Genomic DNA, 19,081 nt, shown 5'->3' with positions numbered 1-19,081 from the left:
ATGACCTAGGCCCACATGCACCTCCAGCGACGACATCTTCTTCAATTCGACGCCAAAGACCTAGAGCTCCAATTTCTCGAAACCTGAATTGTCGGGTATCTATTTTTTTTTTGGAAATTTCGGGTGTTGATATTGGAAACCCGAAATATTTTTTACCCGTCCCGGAATTTCGGGTACGCCCTGGATCCTGGCCCTGATCCAACCAGGTTACCAGAAGAAGAAGAAATGGAACCAGGCCGTTTGGCCCAACAAGGTAGATTCCTACGCGGTCAACATGGGTGAAGCCCAGCCCATCACATCTCTTACCCGGTCCACATTCTGAGTCAGTTCATGTCTGCTCCCACTAGTGTCCACTATAGTCATCTCCTTCGTGTCCTCCGCTATCTTCGTGGCACTATCTCCCGTCGTCTTTTCTTTCCTTGTTCCAGCTCCTTATAGCTCCAGGCCTACTCAGATGCCATCTAGGCTAGTGATCCCTCGGATCGCAATTCTCTTTCTGCCTATTGTGTCTTTCTTGGTGGTTCTCTCATTGCTTGGAAGACCAAGAAGCTGATTACAGTCTCTCGTTCGAGTGTCGAGGCTGAGTTGCGAGCAACGGTGACTTGGTTACGCTGGTTATTGGAGGACTTTGGTGTTTCTGCTGACGCACTGACTGCTCTCTTATGAATTTGCCCAAGGATCAACACACACATATACACATTGGAGAAGAACACACAGAGACTTTTTCTGGCACCGCACCTTCGTGCCTCTTTTCTCTTGTTCTAAACTCAACAAACTGTAGATGATTACAAGTCTTTAAATAGAGGAGACAACACACACGCGCTACTGGCCTGATCCGCTAATTGCTCTCCACTAGCCGGTAGCAAGGCCACGAATAACCACGTTGGCACGGCCACACGATTCAGCCGGCGCCCCACTTCTCTGCTGGTTACTCGGTCCACATTTGAAGCCCCTAACAGCTATATGCAAATCGGTCAGAAACAGCTCACGTACCTGCCTGCTCCTTATTCTATCAGCTAGCATCTACATAGACTTATTCTTACTTACACAAGACCATTAGCTTGTCTACACGCATGATCACAGCTTTGTGTGTGCAGACTAACGCAGCTTTCGACCTTGACTCGATTACACAAAATAAACATGATCAAACTCTAAACTTAGTACTAATAACAAGATTTGTTCCAACAATCACCTCCCAAATCTTGCTATTACTTATTTCTCCCTTGAAGCATGTGGTCGTCGATGTCGTCGGTGCACCTCGCAGATGGCCACCAATGCCATCTTGTACGCCGATTGCCGCCGTCGCCATTGGCCTCGCCGAGAGTCGCACCTCCTACGCCTTCACCGCGAGCGTGCCGCCATAACACACTCGATGCCGCATGTTCACCGCCGGTGCCGCACCTCGCTGGTGACTCCCTCCATGTTGCCGCCGATGACGCACCTTGTCGACGACTCGGACATGGACGATGAACTCTTCATGGCAATGGCCTCCACGCCATGGCCATCACCTCCTTGCCGCCGGTGACGCAACTTACCGGGCAGCACGCCGTTCTCCTTCGCTCGTGACGCAGCTCGACGACGATGGAGAGCGGACCTCGACAAACGAGGCTCTGATACCAAATGTAGGAGCTGCACCTTGCAGCTCCCTCTTCTTCTTCCTCCTGTCTCTCAATCTAACCAGTAAGAAGGTGCGGTGCCAAAAAAAAAATGACAGAATTTGCCCAAGGATCAACACACACATATACACATTGGAGAAGAACACACAGAGACTTTTTCTGGTACTGGTGCCATCAGCATTGCACGTGATCTGGTGAGGCACGAGCTCACCAAACACATTGGCGTTGATGCCTTCTTTATGCGTAATGCTATGCAGGATCAGGTTATGGCTCTACAGTATGTGCCTTCCGAGCTACAGCTTGCTGATTTCTGCACGAAGACCCAGACTAGAGCACAACATGGGTTCTTTTCTCTCCAAATTCAGTGTTATTGATCCACCATGAGTTTGAGGGGGGGGGGGGGGGTTAGTGATGTATAGACACCTTTACTGTATATTCCCAGTGCATGAGAGGCTTCCCTGCATATTGTAACACATACATGTACTGCCCTTTGGCCCCCTGTGAATACTAGTTGCCCATTCACAACAGAACAATCGTTCGTGCAGCGCGCACGGTACTGTGTGGTGTTCGAATTTAGGACGGGCTGAGTTCGAATTTAGGACGGGCTGATCTTGTGACCCCGAACAGAATGCTTTCAGGAGGCCTGGCTTAATCATATTGAAGTACTATGTGATATACAAATAAGCCGTCCATCATTTAATATGATCTCTAGTAATGCCCACTCATTGACCCTTCATTATGAGCGTCACCTCATATATGCTTCCAGGATTCCAAACAGTTTATTGAACTTCTTGATTCGTATTTTACTTATGTGCATTGCCATGTACTATTTGGAGCCATACAAATTGCTAGAAATCTTGAAATTAACCTTTAGGCATCCCTACAGATAGCCATATTCTACATGAATCGAGCTGCAGAATACACATAATAACTGATTGTTGACACATTCCCTTCACCGTCTATACCATGATTGGAGACATGTACAATGTTGGCAAGGATGAATATGATGAGCATGCTCGTGAGTATTATTGAGTTTCTGCCGTTTTGAACCTTTATTATTTCACCTCGCTTGGCACTGTCTGCAGTTTGTAGTGTCCGAGGTGATCTTTGTTGTTACATCGATAGTGAAGTATGTATGTGGGAAATCACCTACTGAGTGCCTAACTGCCTATTCCTTGATAATGTACATGCGGCTCTGCTTGTGCCTTGATGAGATCGTTTGGAAGGTAAAGCTTCGGAGTTAACTTTCTTTTCCTCTAGCATTTCCATGTGTCTCAACCGTAGACTTATTGGGTACTTAAATTGGTTACCCTATTGCTGTCTCTCAAGGTGATTGACGAGGCGGTTCCTCGGCAATGCCCACCATGAGGGGCTTGGGTTTTAGAGAAAGGTGGCGATGGAAGTTCCGGGAGCGAGGCGGTACACGACGTACCCAGGTTCACGTCCCCGCGGTGGAGGATCGCTACGTCCTGCTAGCAATCCAGTATATGAATATATGTGTACAGGGGGCCGCCATAGGCGGAATTGTTGGATCTAGTCTAGTTCTAATCCGCGGGTTGCGGTGTCTAGGCGTGTCGCCTCCGTGATCTATGTTACTGATTGTGTTTCTGAATATCTCCGTCTAAGGGGTACCCCTGCCTGGCTTTATATATCAGCCAAGCTAGGGTTTATAAGAGTCCTAGTAGGATTCGTATTAGAGTCTTTTTTCCTTGTAGTCCAAGTTGATATTTCTTGCGGGTCCAGCTCGTCGAGTCCTTGTGCTGGTCCATCTTCATAATTTGCATCGGGTATGCCAATGTCGAGTACCCAAAGGGTTATGCCCACGTCAGTAGCCCCCGAGTGTCTGGCCGAAGTGAAGCTTCGGGCAGGGACTAAAGTTGTCTTTGCCGAATGTCTTGATCATCTGTTGAATCTTGTGCTTAATGTAGAGTCGAAGTTGCTTTCTGTCGGGTGCGCGAAGCGCTCCCGATGGGAGTAGCCCCGAGTCTATGGGCGGGTGCTTGCAGCCACGCATAGACTCAATTTGTACTACTCGAAGATCTTGATTGTTGATGCCGACGTCTTCAAGTTTATTCTTCTTTGTTTGGCGAGGTTGACATCTTTTTCTCGGGTGCGCGACCCGCGCTCCCGAAGGGAGTAGCCCCCGAGCCTGTAAATAAATAAGAAATAGTTATGTACAGGGTGTAAAAAATGCTGAGTCGAATACCGTACATGTCTTCGAGTTCCAAGAACATGATGTCGATGACTCTGATGATATCATAGATAGAGGAATTGATGATTTGGAAGATGATATCCAGGAGGAACCGATGATTTGGGTGATATCCAGGAGGAGCCGATAATTCAGATGATATCCAGGAGGAGCCGATGATTTGGGTGATATCCTGGAGGAGTCGATAATTCAGATGGCATCCAGGAGGAGCCGATGATTCAGATGGCATCCAGGAGGAGCCGATGATTTGGGTGATATCCAGGAGGAGCCGATGATTTTATCGGGTGCGCATCCAGCGCTCCCGATGGAAGTAGCCCCCGAGTCTGGGCACTGATGCTTGCAACCGTGAGTAGACTCAAGTCAATCAACCCGATGTTTATAGTTTTCTTCAGGTGCCGTTGACACATTGTTTTTTATTTCAAGGGGCAATTCTTAATGCTCCTTGGGCATCGTTGATGCCATTGTTTGTAAGTTTATCGGCAGCAAATTATTTGAGTGATCAGCTCGTGTTGCAGGTTTTGCTAAACCTGTTGTATGTGCAACTTTGCTTTCAACCGATGCATGACTTGACAACAGCTCCCGAATAGATCGGTGGCACTAGATCTGCCAATGACTCTGTCGCTCTTTGATACTTCTGCAGTTTAAAGTATCGAGCGTGGGTCGTTTTCGTACGTGTTTCATGATCCTTGCTATCTACGGCACTCTTTGAGGCATCTATAGCAAAGGAAAAGAGCAAGGTCCTCGTTGTTTCATGATCCTTGCTATCCGCGGCACTCTTTGAGGCATCTATAGCAAAGGAAAAGAGCAAGGTCCCCGTTGTTTCATGATCCTTGCTATCTGCGGCACTCTTTGAGGCATCTATAGCAAAGGAAAAGAACAAGGTCCCCGTTGATTTTGCATCATAGCACTCGTAATTTCAGAGGCTTTTTTAGAGTGCAATCTATGGGCGTATTTTCCATCGAACCGATGTTCGTTGTAATATACGAACAAAGTTCCTGACGATGTAGTTCGGGTGTCCCGAATTACTGCAATTCTTCAAAGAAACAAAACTTGAGTCTTCATATCTTCTTGAATTCCGGCGCTCCCGTTGGGAGTAAGGAGCCTTCATATCTTCTTGAATTCCAGCGCACCCGATAGGAGTAAACGCAATAGTTTGAAGATACTCCAAGAGCCCCCGAGTAATTGTAGCGCTCCCGACAGGAGCGCATCGGGTCAATATTATATAATATGATATCCATTGAATATTCCAGGCGTTGAATCCATTGATCCGAGAGTGTATCGGGTCAATATTATATAGCCATAGGAGATAAATCCATTAATAACCATAGATGATGAAGCCATTGACCCGGGAGTTCACCGGATCATTTATATAAGATGATATCCATTGATAACCATAGGTGATGAAGAAAATAAATCCACCGAGTAGTCGAGAGTACTGGAGGTATGATGTAATGGCGCCTCCCCAATCATCGGGTGTGGCGAAAGGAAGAGGAACACTTAGTTCTGCAGGGGCAGTCGAAATAGTTGCGCCACCAAAGAAAGTCCATGCGGTGGGCGCAGCCGAAATAATTGCGCCATCAAAGATAATTCATGCGGCGGGCGCAGCCGAAATAATTGCGCCACCCAAGATAATCCATGCGGCGGGCGCAGCCGAAATAATTGCGCCATCCGAGATAATTCATGCGGCGGGCGCAGCCGAAATAATTACGTCATCCAAGATAATTCATGCGGCGGGCGCAGCCGAAATAATTGCGCCATCCAAGATAATTCATGCGGCGGGCGCAGCCGAAATAATTGCGCCATCCAAGATAATCCATGCGGCGGACGCAGCCGAAATAATTGCGCCACCAGAGAAAGTCCATGCCGGCACCAGGCAAACGCGGTCGATGAAGAGGACGCAGTCGATGTAGCGGACCCGCGACAGGTGAGCACCCGAATATATTCAGTCCGTAATGTCGGGTCTACGACATGCGAGCCCCCGAGTAAGACGAGTACGCAACGGCGGTCGCGGTCGACCGAATAGAGTAGTCGACGCTTTGGTTCAATCTGCAGTTATATTACGGCGCAAAACCTGCGCACAAATAATAGCACGAGCCAAAAAATATTTGGCGAAATAAATTTTGCAAAGCGCAATTAACTGGAAATATAGCACCTGATTATCGGCGAACTGAAGAGTCGGACGCTGCAATGGCGTGGATGGTGTCAATATGGCAATGCTCGCATTTGATGACGATGCCAGCTCCTCCAGAGCTGATGACGACGTAGGTTTCGTCGGACTCGATATCGATAAAAGTTGCCCGTAGCTGAAGCCTTTAACCGGCTAGTAGAAACGTCGGGAACTGCTGGCTTCTTGCATACCTTGATCGGTGCCTTTTTCTTCTTCTAATCTATTGGATGCAAAATCTCCTTTGGCTATCTCTTTGGTTACACCAATGGATGGTTACGTGAAGTTAACCTTCTTTTTTTCTAACTGAGTCCAAAGTTGTCTGCTCTTTGAAAGATGCATTCTGCTCCTTGACGGCTTCGCCTGCTCGTCTAGGCCAGGAACCATCAATATCCAGATTTTAGCGAAACAGTCCGTGCTTGACACGGTAGGTGGCAAATAGGAAACATTAAGTCCGGCCGTTGCCAAACTATGGCGCAGATCGATCCAGCTTCAACGGGAGGAATTGATGAAGAAGCCGATGTTGGTTGACGATGAGATTGATTGACTTGAAGAAAACGAATCCGCCAGATGTGATCTGGTTGTTGAAGATGAAGTCGACGGATCTCGCCCAGATGACAAAATCCAGTTGCCGCGTTTCCCACAGACGGCGCCAATTGACGAGGCGGTTCCTCGGTAATGCCCACCATGAGGGGCTTGGGTTTTAGAGAAAGGCGGCGATGGAAGTTCCCGGAGCGAGGCGGTACACGACGTACCCAGGTTCACGTCCCCGCGGTGGAGGATCGCTACGTCCCGCTAGCAATCCAGTATATGAATATATGTGTACAGGGGGCCGCCATAGGCGGAATTGTTGGATCTAGTCTAGTTCTAATCCACGGGTTACGGTGCCTAGGCGTGTCGCCTCCGTGATCTATGTTACTGATTGTGTTTCTGAATATGTCCGTCTAAGGGGTGTCCCTGCCTGGCTTTATATATCAGCCAAGCTAGGGTTTACAAGAGTCCTAGTAGGATTCGTATTGGAGTCTTCTTTCCTTGTAGTCCAAGTTGATATTCCTTGCGAGTCTAGCTCGTCGAGTCCTTGTGCTGGTCCATCTTCATAATTTGCATCGGGTATGCCAATGTCGAGTACCCAAAGGGTTATGCCCACGTCAGTGATAATAGAAATACATGTTCTCATTACTGGCTTTTGTGAATGCTTAGTGGCTGCATGGCTAGGAATTATGATGTTCTGACTGGCTTTTGTGAATGCTTAGTGGCTTCATGGCTAGGAATTATGCTTGTTTTTGAAATGGCTAGGAATTATGATGTTCTGGCTGGCTTCTCTGAATTCTTAGTGGCTTCATGGCTAGGAATTACGATGTTCTGAGCAGTTGTGTGGTGATGTTGTTCATGTAGGGCCTGTTGGAGAACACGGAGAATGACCAAATCTGGAGTCTGATCAGGATAGTTCATGTAGGTCATGTTTTTACGAAAAGTGGGACCGTAGGTATTGTAAATGAAGAAGTTGGGATTGCGGGTTGATTTCATAAAAATAAGGGAGCAAAATGCAAAACTTTGTTGCTTGCTGCTTCCTAACGTTGGATGGCGATCTGACGGTGCAGACAACAACCAATTTTTTAGTGTCCACCTACACTTCTCATTCTGATCATGAATGTCTTGTACATGATCATTGCTCAGCTCATTTGAGGATGAGGATCGTTTTGCTTGAGTCCAACGGTTTTCTGAAGGTTTTGTACATGTCAGATAAAAAAAACAAGTATGTACATGTGGCCTTCTCTAGTTTCCAAGTCGGACTTCTCTGGCGCAAAAAACACACCTGGCAGGACTATGACACATGGAGAAGGTATCTGATGAAACGGTCCAAGTCATGCACCAGCTGCACCCATATACTGTGATCCTTTGGATTGAAAAAGAAGGGACATGATCCAGCGAGCAGACGCGCTGCTGGCACATTTGCACAATGGACCTCGTAGTATTCTTCCCAGACACAGCTTCGTCTCTTACTCTCATGTCCTGTACTGTACATGCGCGAGGTAGGTTCGTTCAAGCATCTCTCTTTTCTTTTTCTTCTACTGATTCCAGATTAGGAATTTCCGATGGGATACAAGCTCGAGAAATTGTATTGGGATTGGGATCTCATCTTTCTCCCTCCATATCCTCTCTTCTCATCCCAAATGGCTCTGGATGTACATGGATCTGAGAATAGCAACACGACTGTGCTAGCACGCGAGACCACGGTGAGGCGGACCTGCCGTCCAGCTAGCCTCGCCATCAAGATGGGTGCCGCGTCGGAGCACGCAGGCCGTGATGCGAGCCTCGCCATCGTTCTGCCCAGCGATGCCACAGAGCTACATCGTCAGTCTCACCAGATGGAAGAGGCAAATGGAAGACGATGGGGATTGAATGGGAGTTTCTCTGCAGTTTGACAATACTGCAAGGTTTACTTTGTAAATTACACCAGCAGTCCATCTTGTTAAATCTGATACTCACGTCTTTCATCCAACGGCATAGAACCTATGGTGCAGCCGTTGCATATATTCCTCTGTTTCACTGGATACATTCTCATGACACATGGTGTCACATGTTATAATTCCAGCACTACGTTTGTAATTCCCACTGCCTTCTATGCCTAGAGCCTTCAGACTCAAATATCTAGCACACATAAAAAATAATACAAATAGGAATGGATGATTCTTTAGAAATAAATAATTGGTGAGTAAGTTGTCCATGTTTTGCTTCGTGAAGCATTGCTCTTTATAAGATACACAATCGTATGTAGTGATATCAACTCAACGGTCCTTGGGTAGGCCAACAACCGAGAACTCCTTTGGGTACGAGCTTAATCCTCGAGCATGTCCGATGTTATGATAGTTTTGAACAAGATTTTCATTTAGTTTTTGAAAAGGCCAAACTTAATTGATCTTTCGAACTCTCCATCAAGGTTGGGCAGAGTTTTGTACCAACAGAGATTATCCAAAAATCATATATAGTATTCACATTTTTCATATATATGTCACATACTCCCACTTTCCCCAATAACTCACTCTCATCCTTTGTGAAGATGTACCATTCAAACATGCTAGCGGATGATATCAAGGTCGACGATCCAACTCACGGTGAGCATAAAACCTGATACCCGCATCTCGAACCTGAAATACCTATATATCCCCATCCCGAAAAACCCGAACACATTTTCAAAAAAACCCAATCTTTATTCAGAAAATTCGGGTACGTACTAGTGTTGCCCGAACAACCCGAAACAAATATGAAAAAAATCCACAAAGGCCCAAACAGCCTAGCCTAGCCCAAATTTGCCCCACGCTTAACGAAACCTAATTGCCTAGCTTGGTGCTCCTTTCCTCTGTTCCCAACCAGAACCGCACGGGGGAAAATATCTACTGATACCACATCTCACATGATGCCATGCCTGGCCATGGGCAGCCCGGCCCGAAGCCCGGCCCGAAAAACTCGGGCCTGGGCCTGAAAATGTTGGCCCGATGGTCGGGCCAGGCCGGGCCTGGGTAGCCCGAAAAACAGATTTAACACTACGGCCCGGCCCGCGGCCCGGCCCGCGGCCCGACGGGCTTCATGGGCATTTGGTCGGGCCGGGCCGGGCTTGGGCCTGATTTTTGCCCGTCGGGCTTTTCTCGGCCCGGCCCGAGACATGGCCAGGTATACATGATGCCATGATACCACTTCACAAATTTTAAATGGTAAGTGTTCAAAAGATTCGAAACAAATTTGTTGCCGTTGACAAGATGTGCATTTACATCCTCTAGATTTTTTTGTTTTTTTGTCTTTAGGTGAATAACTGCACCGGCAAGCTTTAATTTAAGGTCGGCCACTGTCATAGGCCCGCCCGCCCTAGCGTATCTCGCGCCACCCCCAGCTTAACTCGTCAGTGCGTTGCCCGGAGCCAGATGCCGAACGTACGCTGCCTGCAACCAAGCGCCGGTCATCATGACCTAGGCCCACATGCACCTCCGGCGAGTGGCGACGGCATCTTCTTCTTCAATTCGACGCCGAAGCCAACCCGTCTCCTCCATGTCCTTCCACAGATCCATACAGAGCTCCTCCAATTTCTCGAAATCCGAGTTGTCGGGTATCTTTTTTTTTTTGGAAAATTTCGGGCGTTGAGTTTGGAAACCTGAAATATTATTTACCCGTCCCGGAGTTTCGGGTAAGCCCTGATCCTGGCCCTGGTCCAACCAGCTTACCTATAGAAGAAGAAGAAATGAAACCAGGCCGTTTGGCCCAACCAGGTAGATTCATACGCGGTCAACATGGGTGAAGCCAATCTTGTATTGTAGCTGACTCCGCACTGGTCGCCGTCGCTCCTTCTCCTTCCAAAGGAAGGAACCCCACGCCGACGCCGGCATAAACCCTCCGCCGCGCGCGCGCGCCACGGGCTCCTCCCTCCGCCGCCGCCATGGCTCGCAACAAGGTACGCCTCCCCTCACCCAATCCCCTCAGCACGGGGGCTCCAATCCCAGTCTACTCTACTCGTGGTGCCAGCGGCCATTTCGCCCGCGACGCTTCCGAGCGCGCGATTTAGGGTTCGGCATTCGCCTGGACGCCTCTCCATCAGCGGAAACCACCTTTCGTTCCTCTAGAGTAGATTTGGCGCTACTTCACTCGCATTACTAGCAGCGACTAGACTGTAGCGTAAAGTCAACGCACAATCATGCAAGTTTGACCCCTATAGTATACTGACGGCTTCGAAGTGCTGCTAGGGGAAGAGCGAGGGGGCAACCTCATTTTCGATTGCTCAGATAGATACAGCATTTTTACAGATGCGCGCACCCAGCACATTCTTCTTTTGCATACAGTACGTGACGCCCTTTGTTTATTTGCTGACGATTCAGGAAGGGCTGGTCCTGCTGCTGGACGTCGGCCCGTCGATGCACCGGGCGCTTCAGGAGGTCGAGAACGTCTGCTCCACCCTCGTGCGCAAGAAGGTAAGTAAATACAGACGCTATTATTCCCATTCGAAACTCTGCAGTTTAACGCAGTTCATTCATCTCTGCAATTTTGCACTCTGCAGCTGGTTTATAACAGGAGCGATGAGGTTGGCATCGTTCTTTTCGGAACTAAAGGTACCGCTAACTCTCACTTGCAATAACAGGTTTCACTTAAATCTTGTGCGTCCATCGTTTGATTAGCTTCCTGTTTATCAGGTTTTTGAGCTGACCAAGTCATTACCTAGAAAACTGTTTCCTTGTTACTTTCTTCCTGCTGCATATATGCTTGAACTTGTGGTGCAATTATGAGCTGAAATAAACCTCTACTTCAAGTTCACACTGAGCAAACGTATGATTCGAAATGGGAAATAATCAAACAGATTATTGTTTTCCTTGGCTTGTATCTGTATTTTTGGGGTTATTTCTTCTGAAGTTTAGTTACTGGAATCATTGCTCGAGTCTTGAACACCATCCAAGGGCATTATCCGAGAATGGCTTGAGTTTTGTTAGCTTCTTATAATGTTAAATAACTGGCATACTCAACTTTATCTTATCTGTACAGAAACGTGCAATGACCTTGCAAAGGAACTTGGGGGCTATAAGCATGTGGTGGTTAAGCATGATATCAAAGTTGTTGACGAAGAAACAAAAGACGCACTTCAAAATCTTCCAAGAGGAACTGTCCCTGGCGATTGTATCCATAAATAGCAGTACTTGTTGGTGGTTTTTCAATCTGAAATGTTAAATAGCCCATATGTTACTATATTTACTGTATGCTTGTACCTACCACGATCAGCACACAACACCTGCCGTGGACTCTCCTTTTTAACACATATAAGCAGTTTTTTGTATTGTTGCCTACATTTATGTGTGCCAGTTCATAACTTTATAATGCACAGCGATGACTCAAAATAGTCCTTTTATCCATCATCTTAAACTGTTAATATTTTGAGGAGTTCCCTTTGTTGTTAGTTTGCCATCCATAAATTATAACTAACTTGGTTCTTTATGTAGCATTTCCATTTACATGCTTCGTTTACATCTAATGTAGTCCCCTCCGCACCCTTGTTTTAGATGAAATTATTTATTTCAGTTCATACCGTTGATATGGCATCATAATTCCTTGACCAAAGTCAGTTCTGGATGCTATTGTTGTTGGTTTGGATATGCTGATAAAGAGATTCGGAAATACCAAAGGAAAGCAACGTCTGTGTCTAATCACTGATGCACAACATCCATTAAGAGATCCGCCCCAAGGAACCAAAGTAGATCAGGTGGACACTATTGCAGACCAGATGAAAAAACATGATATTAAGATGGATTGCATTGTTTTCAGAGAATCTGGCGTTCATCACAATTCTGTAATGGATGAAAATGACCAGTTATTATATCACTTCAGAGATAGGTCAGTGGCAAAGGTAGTTCAGGTTGACACCCCAACATCACTCTTAGGTGCTCTCAAGACTAGAAATGTACTCCCAGTTACTATCTTCAGGGGAGACCTTGAAGTGAGCTCTAATTTCAAAATCAAGGTGGGATGTTTTAAAATCTATGTAATATTTCTGTCAGTTAAAACAAAGTCTGCAGTAGTCCAACATTAAAGATCCAGTTTGCAATCTAGTTTTTACTTTGCCATCTCATTAGGGTCCAATTGGTTTACATTGATGTTTCTGCTTGATGCCTTGTGAACAGGTGTGGGTCTATAAGAAAACATCTGAGGAGAAATTCCCCACTTTGAAGAAGTATTCTGATAAGGCTCCTCCAAGCGATAAATTTGCCTCACATGAAGTCAAAGTGGATTATGAGTACAAAAGCATTCTAGAACCAGACACAGTTGTTCCACCAGATCAAAGAATCAAGGGCTATCTTTATGGTCCTCAAGTTGTTCCTATATCATCGGCTGAATGGGAGGCAGTGAAGTTCAAACCAGAGAAAGGTGTGAAGCTTCTAGGTTTCGCACACAGATCCAGCATTCCACGGTACTGAATATCCTGCAACTTTGCATCTGCCATTAGATTTTTTTGACACTTGTAGATGTGAATGTGATTTTGGCATTGTTGTTAGCTTGAAACTAATGATACACCTAGTCCGTCTCATTGAGTTCTACTACTTTACCAGTTAAAACTCTGAAACTTTTTTTATGCCATTGTTTTGACACATAAATTACAACCATTTTCTAGAAGCTTGTAACGACATCTTTCTTACTGCGGTTACCTCAGTGATTCCATATTATAAGAATATTATGCTTAACTGCAATCGTGAGAACTAAATGGAAGAAACTTCTGCAATGCTTTGTAGTTTTTTATGATTTCAAGTTTGATGATATCACTTATTTTGAAGACCTTGCAAACCAATAAATCCATTGTTCTGATAGTGTTATCTGATAATTTTGAAACATGAAACATCTGATGAACCAAAAGTTTTGATGGTTGGGGCCTGGTTTTCTGATGGATTCAGCTGGTAGATTTATGTTCTATAGTTATTTCCATGGCTATCCTGTACTTATTCAACTGTGTGTGTGTGTGTGTAGGAATAGATTACAACATAAACCAGACTGTGTTTGGATCACAATCAAGTTTTTTTCCTTTTAGGAATGCCACTGGAATCAAGTTCTAAAATCTAGTATAATTGCCCCTTTCTGGAAGTATCTCAACTGAGTAGAGAAAGTTGCTCTTAATCCGTACTTGTGTACATCTCAGAAAAAAGTCTGACCTGTCAATGAGCGGCACAGACAAGATGTTGCAGTTCTAACTTCGAAGTCCACATACTGGTCATGTAACACAACCCTCTTTCTACTTGACAGGCACTATTTTATGAAAGACGTGAATTCCTTTGTACCTGAACCGGGAAACACAAAAGCAATTGTTGCAGCTTCTGCCATAGCTAGGGCAATGCAAGAAACAGACAAGGTTGCAATTCTGCGATGTGTTTGGAGGCAAGGTCAAGGGAGTGTTGCTTTTGGTGTATTGACACCCAACATCTCATCAGTGAAAAATGTTGTATGTACTTCATTCGTAACTTACAGTTGATGGGTTTTTGAAGCAATTGATGTGTGACTATGAACATACTCTACTGTTCCTTGCAGCCAGATTCCTTTTACTTCAATATACTTCCATTTGCTGAGGATGTCAGAGAGTTCCAGTTTCGCTCCTTCAGCAGACTGCCACCATCATTACAGCCTACGGAAGAACAGCAGGAAGCGACAGATAACCTGGTGAAGATGTTAGACCTTGCACCACCTGGGAGGGAAGAGATCCTCAGACCAGATTTCACTCCAAATCCCATGTTGGAGGTCGAATACTGCTTTCACCATTTTTTTTTTTTTTTTTTTTTTTTTTGCATATTTTGTTATTTGTCTTTTTTAGTCTATGCTGTTTGCTGCCATCTTGTGTTTCTGTCTTCGGCTGGTTAATGCTCAATAAATGCTTAGTGATACAGACCATATTAGTTTCTGTGGATCACTATTTTCCAGCTCTGAAGTGGAAACTATTTTTCTGGACTGCTAGTAAGTATGATGGTAGTTGAATCATAGTTTGTTCCATATCATTAGTCTTCCAAATTTTAATCACATGAAAGTACTTGCAATATTAAAGGTGGCACAAGAGGGTGCAATTTGAAGATGAGAGGTTCTCTGATTAGTAGAAGACTTGCAATTCATTTTTTAAAATCAGATTATCACATTTCTGCAGTGCCATTTTGACCATTTGCACGAGACTGACCTGGCCATGGTGGTCCAAATTGGTGACCTATGCGCCAATGTCCTTTTATGTTTTGTGTTCTCGTTTGCTTCTAAGTTGTGAACTTGTGATATTAGATTCTGGATCACACATTTTGTTACCCCTATAGTTCTGCACCCTTTTTGTGTGTGTGTGTGTATCTTGTTTTCTTGACTATGGTTCTATTGCCCCCCCCTTCAGAGGTTCTACAATTACCTTGATCTGAAGTCAAAAGAACCAGATGCAAATCCCCCACCACTTGATACATGTCTGAAGAGGATAACTAGGCCAGATCCTGATGTCATTGATTATCAAGCACCATTAATCCAAAATTTAGGCAAATCATTTGAGCTGAAGGATAACCCCAAGGTAAAATATTGGCATTTCGTTTTAAACTTGATTCAGTAATCTTGGTAATCAACTTGAACATTAACTTGTTTGATTGACCGCAGAGAAAGAAAGCCCGGACACAGGAGAGATTGGCTTATGCTGGTCTGGACGATCAACCTAAGAAGCCAGAAGATCCTTCTGCAGAGAAGGCTAAGAGGATAGACAGTCAAGCTAAAAAGTCAGAAGACCCTGATGCAGCAAAGATGGCTAGGGCGCTAGAAGCTATGTTTCCTTCAACAGAGAAGGCTGGGAAGATCGGAGATCTAAACCCTGTTCAAGATTTCGAAGCTATGCTGGCAGAGAGATCTAGCTCGGCATGGGTTCTGAAGGCAATTGAAGAGATGAAGAAATACACAACGGATTTGATACAAAATTCCCCCAAAGGAGACTATTACCAGAAGGCGCTGGAGTGTTTCGTTGCTCTGCGGAAGGCCTGCATAATCGAACAGGTACTGTTCCCTACAGTTATGAACATCCATTTCAGTGGGATGTAGCAGAGGTCATGTGCTTGCTCAGTTGTATCTGACCTGTGTTTTGTCCTTAGGAGCCGAACGAATTCAACCAATTCGTGACAGAGCTCTACGAGAATCTGAAGACGGTGGATGATGTTGTCAAGTTCTTCCAGCTTCTTGCGTCGAAGAATGTTTTGCTTATAAGCAAAGCAGAAGCATCTGACAGGTACGGAAACTCCTAGTACCTACTGCAGAAGTACAGTAACAGCATGCTGTTGTAATTCCTATGTCTATCATTGATTTTCTTTATCTACGTGCGCACAGCGATGTGACCGAAGAGATGGCGAGGAGCTTCTTTGTGAAAACAGAAGCATCCTCTCAGTAGCATCAACCATGCTAGTAGCAGCTGTCTGTGGCCTCTGCGACGGGTTCGGGTGAGGACATTTTGTGGTTTCAAATTCTCCCGCACCACCAGCATGAAGGCCTGCCGGGGAGGGAATGTTGGATTTGATTCAGAACCAAGCCGTGGATGTGGTTGGCTGGGTTTGAATCCAACAATTGTAAATTGTGTTGCTGATGATTTCTGATGGATAAAACGTATTCATATGTCCCCGGAGTACTTGACATTCGTATCAGCACACAAGCAGAGTAATGACAAGCATCCGAGAAGTTGCACTAACTATTTATTTACAAACAAAATGAAACAACGCAAGCACCGTAGCTCTCACTCACTTCCAAAAAAAGAACAGGTTGCGCAGGCGAGAGAACAGGTTGCGCAGCCGGGAGGTCCTCGGCCTTGGGAGCTCCTTGGGTTTTAGAGGATCGACCTGGATACAGGTGAAACACTCGAATGCCTCGAATAGGATCCAGCGAAACGGTCCATCTTTTGTGTGGTTGTCTAGCACCAGTATGTGCAGCTCTCCATGACCTTTTGGCACGAATTTGTAATCAACACAGACTACTGCATGGTTGGCAACCCCGCCTGGCACGCCTCTGTAGACATAGTCCGGCAGGAAGTTGCTGATGAAGTAGTGATCAGCAACATGGAGTGACCCAATCATCGGCCCGCCTAAGCGAAGGAGGATCATGGCCTTGCCTGGATTGATGTCCTTCCTGTTTATGCTGGTGTAGTTGCGGACACCGAGGTAACGATTTGGGATATCCCTCAGCTCTAGTCCAACTGATGGGTTCATCTTCATCATCTGAAGAACCCTGGACGGTTCACCCCCCAGCACAGGCTTCCAAACTCCGGCGAGCAAGCACAAGAACTTAAACCTAAGCACACCGGTAGTTGAGCAGAGCTCGTATGGAAAGGACCCTGCTCCATGTCGCCGCTCAAACGCGAGCCGGTGCTGGGCATGTATACACGTCATGCATGAACATATCACACAAGATCCTGCAGCAAGCAAGCAAACGATATCACTCAGGTCGTTCAACTATTTATCCAGCAAATTACGAGACATGCCAACAAGGAATGACTAGCTAGCGAAAGGACTCACCGTCTCCTCTAGCGCCTAAAGAATGGTGGATACTCTGGTAAATAGGCGCGCCCATGATATTTACCCAGCTCCACTCTAAAGGAATATCGTTGCCAAAGTTTGTGAGGCCGAGTTTTGTCAAGACCCAATGCTTCAAGGTGTCGAGGTAATAACCATATCCGTTCCTCCGTCGGGTAAGAAAGATGTCGGAACCACAACCACCGTATTCACCTTCTGATCAAGCAAAGAGTGTTTAATTGCAATGTCAGGTTATTACCGAGAAACGAGAAATTTCTCATTCTAAAGGATGAGATCAGTTCTCAAGTTTTTATTTCTAGGCAAGAAACATCCAAGAATAAGCTAAAATTAGAACCATCTTTCAAGGCTGACTTTGTTGTAGCTCCATAACTTTTACCACACCTCGACAAAAGTCTAAACTATTGTCCAGATACAGGTTGTGTTCTGAAAAAGAAAAAAAGAAAAATCTCTATATGTTCAAAGTTCAGACTGTTTCAAACAGCAACCATATCCACAAGACATGTGAAATAACTCAAATGTGCTAAGAATGGGGTTCCCTATGTTCAAGTTCAGACTGTCTGATCTCAAAATTAACGAACATCAGTTGTTGAAGCAAACTAATTTAGATGAGCTTGGTTAATAACGAACATTCAGAGACAATCATTATTCAGACCTATTTGCATGCTGTTTTTTTTGTTAGATTGATGTCATGCAAAATGATCCACTTTTTGAAAGTTTCAGAGATGCTTCTAAACACCTAGCAAATTTTTCACGAGATTGTACCAATTCTAACACGAACACATAACTAAAGCCAAGATTCACAATCTGGGACTACTAACCTGCGTCCTCTGGCGTGGTGATGGCGAGGGCAACACAGGCGTCCTCGTCGTCATGGCTGGCGCACTGCCATGTGGTGACGCCCTCTCCATGGCCGGCGTCCTCTGGCGCGGCACAGGTGTCCTCGTCGCCATGGCCGGCGCCAGGCTGTGTGGTGACACCCTCTCGCGTGATGAAGCCGACACAGGGGACCTCCTCGCCATGGCTGGCGTCCGGCGGCGGCCGCAACTGATCGAGACAAACTTCGTCATCAACAACAGGGCAAGAAACCAAGAAACGAAGGCTTGAACAAAGAACTTCGGAAGAACCGAAAAACTCAATTGCAACAATCAGTTTGGCAATGCCAAGAATCCGCGGCGAACTCACCGCCGTGCTGGCGTCGACGCTAACACCGCAATTCAAGGGGAAGCATCCGCAGGCCACTCGGCGGAGCAAGACCTCGTCCTCGACGGCCTCCGCCTCCGGCTCGAACGGGCAGAGTAGGCAGTCGTCCCCGAAGCCCACGTCCGCTGTTAGAAATAAGCACTCCGGCACCAACACGGCGTGGCATACGTATAGTATACGAGTGCGTGTGCGCCTAGGTTTCGTGTACCTGTCCAGGTAGGATTAGGATGCATAACCCACTCATGTTGGTTCAGTATGGTTTGCCTAGTATATATGTCCATGTAATAGCTAGGTTGTACACCGTGAGATTGAGTAATAATATTGCAAGGCTCGATACGAGCCTCTGGCCAAAGATTGTTTTCGTGCGTGCGTGTGTTGTTGCTAGAAGCTAGCTTCTGATACGTACGTGACTCTAATCGATTGGCTAGCTAGCTTGTTTGCTTTGGTGTGCAGGTCAGCGGATTAGGCGGATACATGCGCGTCTCGCCGGAAATCACTTTATCGTCAGTCGTCAGAAAGCACTCGACGACAGGGGCTGTGTTTGGTATCAGATCGGCGAGAGTACTGCCGGGTCTGGGCCAACAATTGGTATCAGAGCCTCGTGGAGGATCTCCTAGTAACGGGAGGTCATGACGAAGGAAGTGGGCGAGTCTTCCGGCGCCGCGGCGCCGGTGTCGACGCAGTACCCGCAGTACATCCGCGACAACTACACGGTGTGGGCGACCACGATGATGTGGGCGCTCGAGTCCAACGAAGTCTGGGAGGCTGTCGATCCCGGCGGCGACGAGTTCAAGAAGGGCGCGCCGATGTACCGCAAGGACCGACAGGCACTCACGGCCATCTGCTGGTGATGCCG

General features: G+C 46.2%; 2 protein-coding genes across 4 annotated transcripts in view; one reads left to right on the top strand and one right to left on the bottom strand.

Moving 5' to 3' along the window:
- LOC127349399 (ATP-dependent DNA helicase 2 subunit KU80) overlaps nt 1-16,187 on the top strand; it is a 48,793-nt gene extending 32,606 nt beyond the window's left edge. Inside the window, exons 1-12 of one of the 3 annotated variants that reach the window (XM_051375145.2) lie at nt 10,283-10,433; nt 10,855-10,947; nt 11,034-11,085; nt 11,513-11,644; nt 12,088-12,482; nt 12,643-12,929; nt 13,754-13,946; nt 14,036-14,242; nt 14,868-15,035; nt 15,119-15,505; nt 15,601-15,734; nt 15,833-16,187. In XM_051375145.2, the coding sequence (XP_051231105.1) occupies nt 10,419-10,433; nt 10,855-10,947; nt 11,034-11,085; nt 11,513-11,644; nt 12,088-12,482; nt 12,643-12,929; nt 13,754-13,946; nt 14,036-14,242; nt 14,868-15,035; nt 15,119-15,505; nt 15,601-15,734; nt 15,833-15,893 (2,124 nt within the window). In that variant the 5' untranslated portion in view covers nt 10,283-10,418 and the 3' untranslated portion in view covers nt 15,894-16,187. Of the gene's footprint in view, nt 1-10,282; nt 10,434-10,854; nt 10,948-11,033; nt 11,086-11,512; nt 11,645-12,087; nt 12,483-12,642; nt 12,930-13,753; nt 13,950-14,035; nt 14,243-14,867; nt 15,036-15,118; nt 15,506-15,600; nt 15,735-15,832 lie in introns of those variants that run through there. The other 2 variants (XM_051375138.2, XM_071818437.1) reach the window with 2 other exon arrangements.
- Nucleotides 16,095-18,506, bottom strand: LOC139838813 (uncharacterized). The gene is made up of 4 exons (XM_071828838.1): nt 18,434-18,506; nt 17,844-18,350; nt 17,008-17,220; nt 16,095-16,904 (listed from the first exon to the last, which is right to left on the bottom strand). Exons 1-4 carry the CDS (start codon nt 18,504-18,506, stop codon nt 16,237-16,239), a joined length of 1,461 nt encoding a protein of 486 aa, XP_071684939.1. The 3' UTR covers nt 16,095-16,236.
- Nucleotides 18,507-19,081: the final 575 nt, after the last annotated feature.

Source organism: Lolium perenne, chromosome 4, assembly GCF_019359855.2.
Source record: "Lolium perenne isolate Kyuss_39 chromosome 4, Kyuss_2.0, whole genome shotgun sequence".
In the NCBI taxonomy this organism is placed as follows: domain Eukaryota; kingdom Viridiplantae; phylum Streptophyta; class Magnoliopsida; order Poales; family Poaceae; genus Lolium; species Lolium perenne.
The sequence above is the reverse complement of the archived record's forward strand: the minus strand, read 5'-3'. Positions and strand labels throughout refer to the sequence as shown.

Bases quoted from the DNA above. Each gene is read 5' to 3' on its own strand.
- LOC139838813 (XM_071828838.1), bottom strand. From the start codon at position 18,506: ATGGACATATATACTAGGCAAACCATACTGAACCAACATGAGTGGGTT. The intron at 18,351-18,433 runs GTACACGAAACC...TATTTCTAACAG, and splicing joins TCCTAATCCTACCTGGACAG to CGGACGTGGGCTTCGGGGAC. The intron at 16,905-17,007 runs GTGAGTCCTTTC...TGCTTGCTGCAG, and splicing joins TTTAGGCGCTAGAGGAGACG to GATCTTGTGTGATATGTTCA.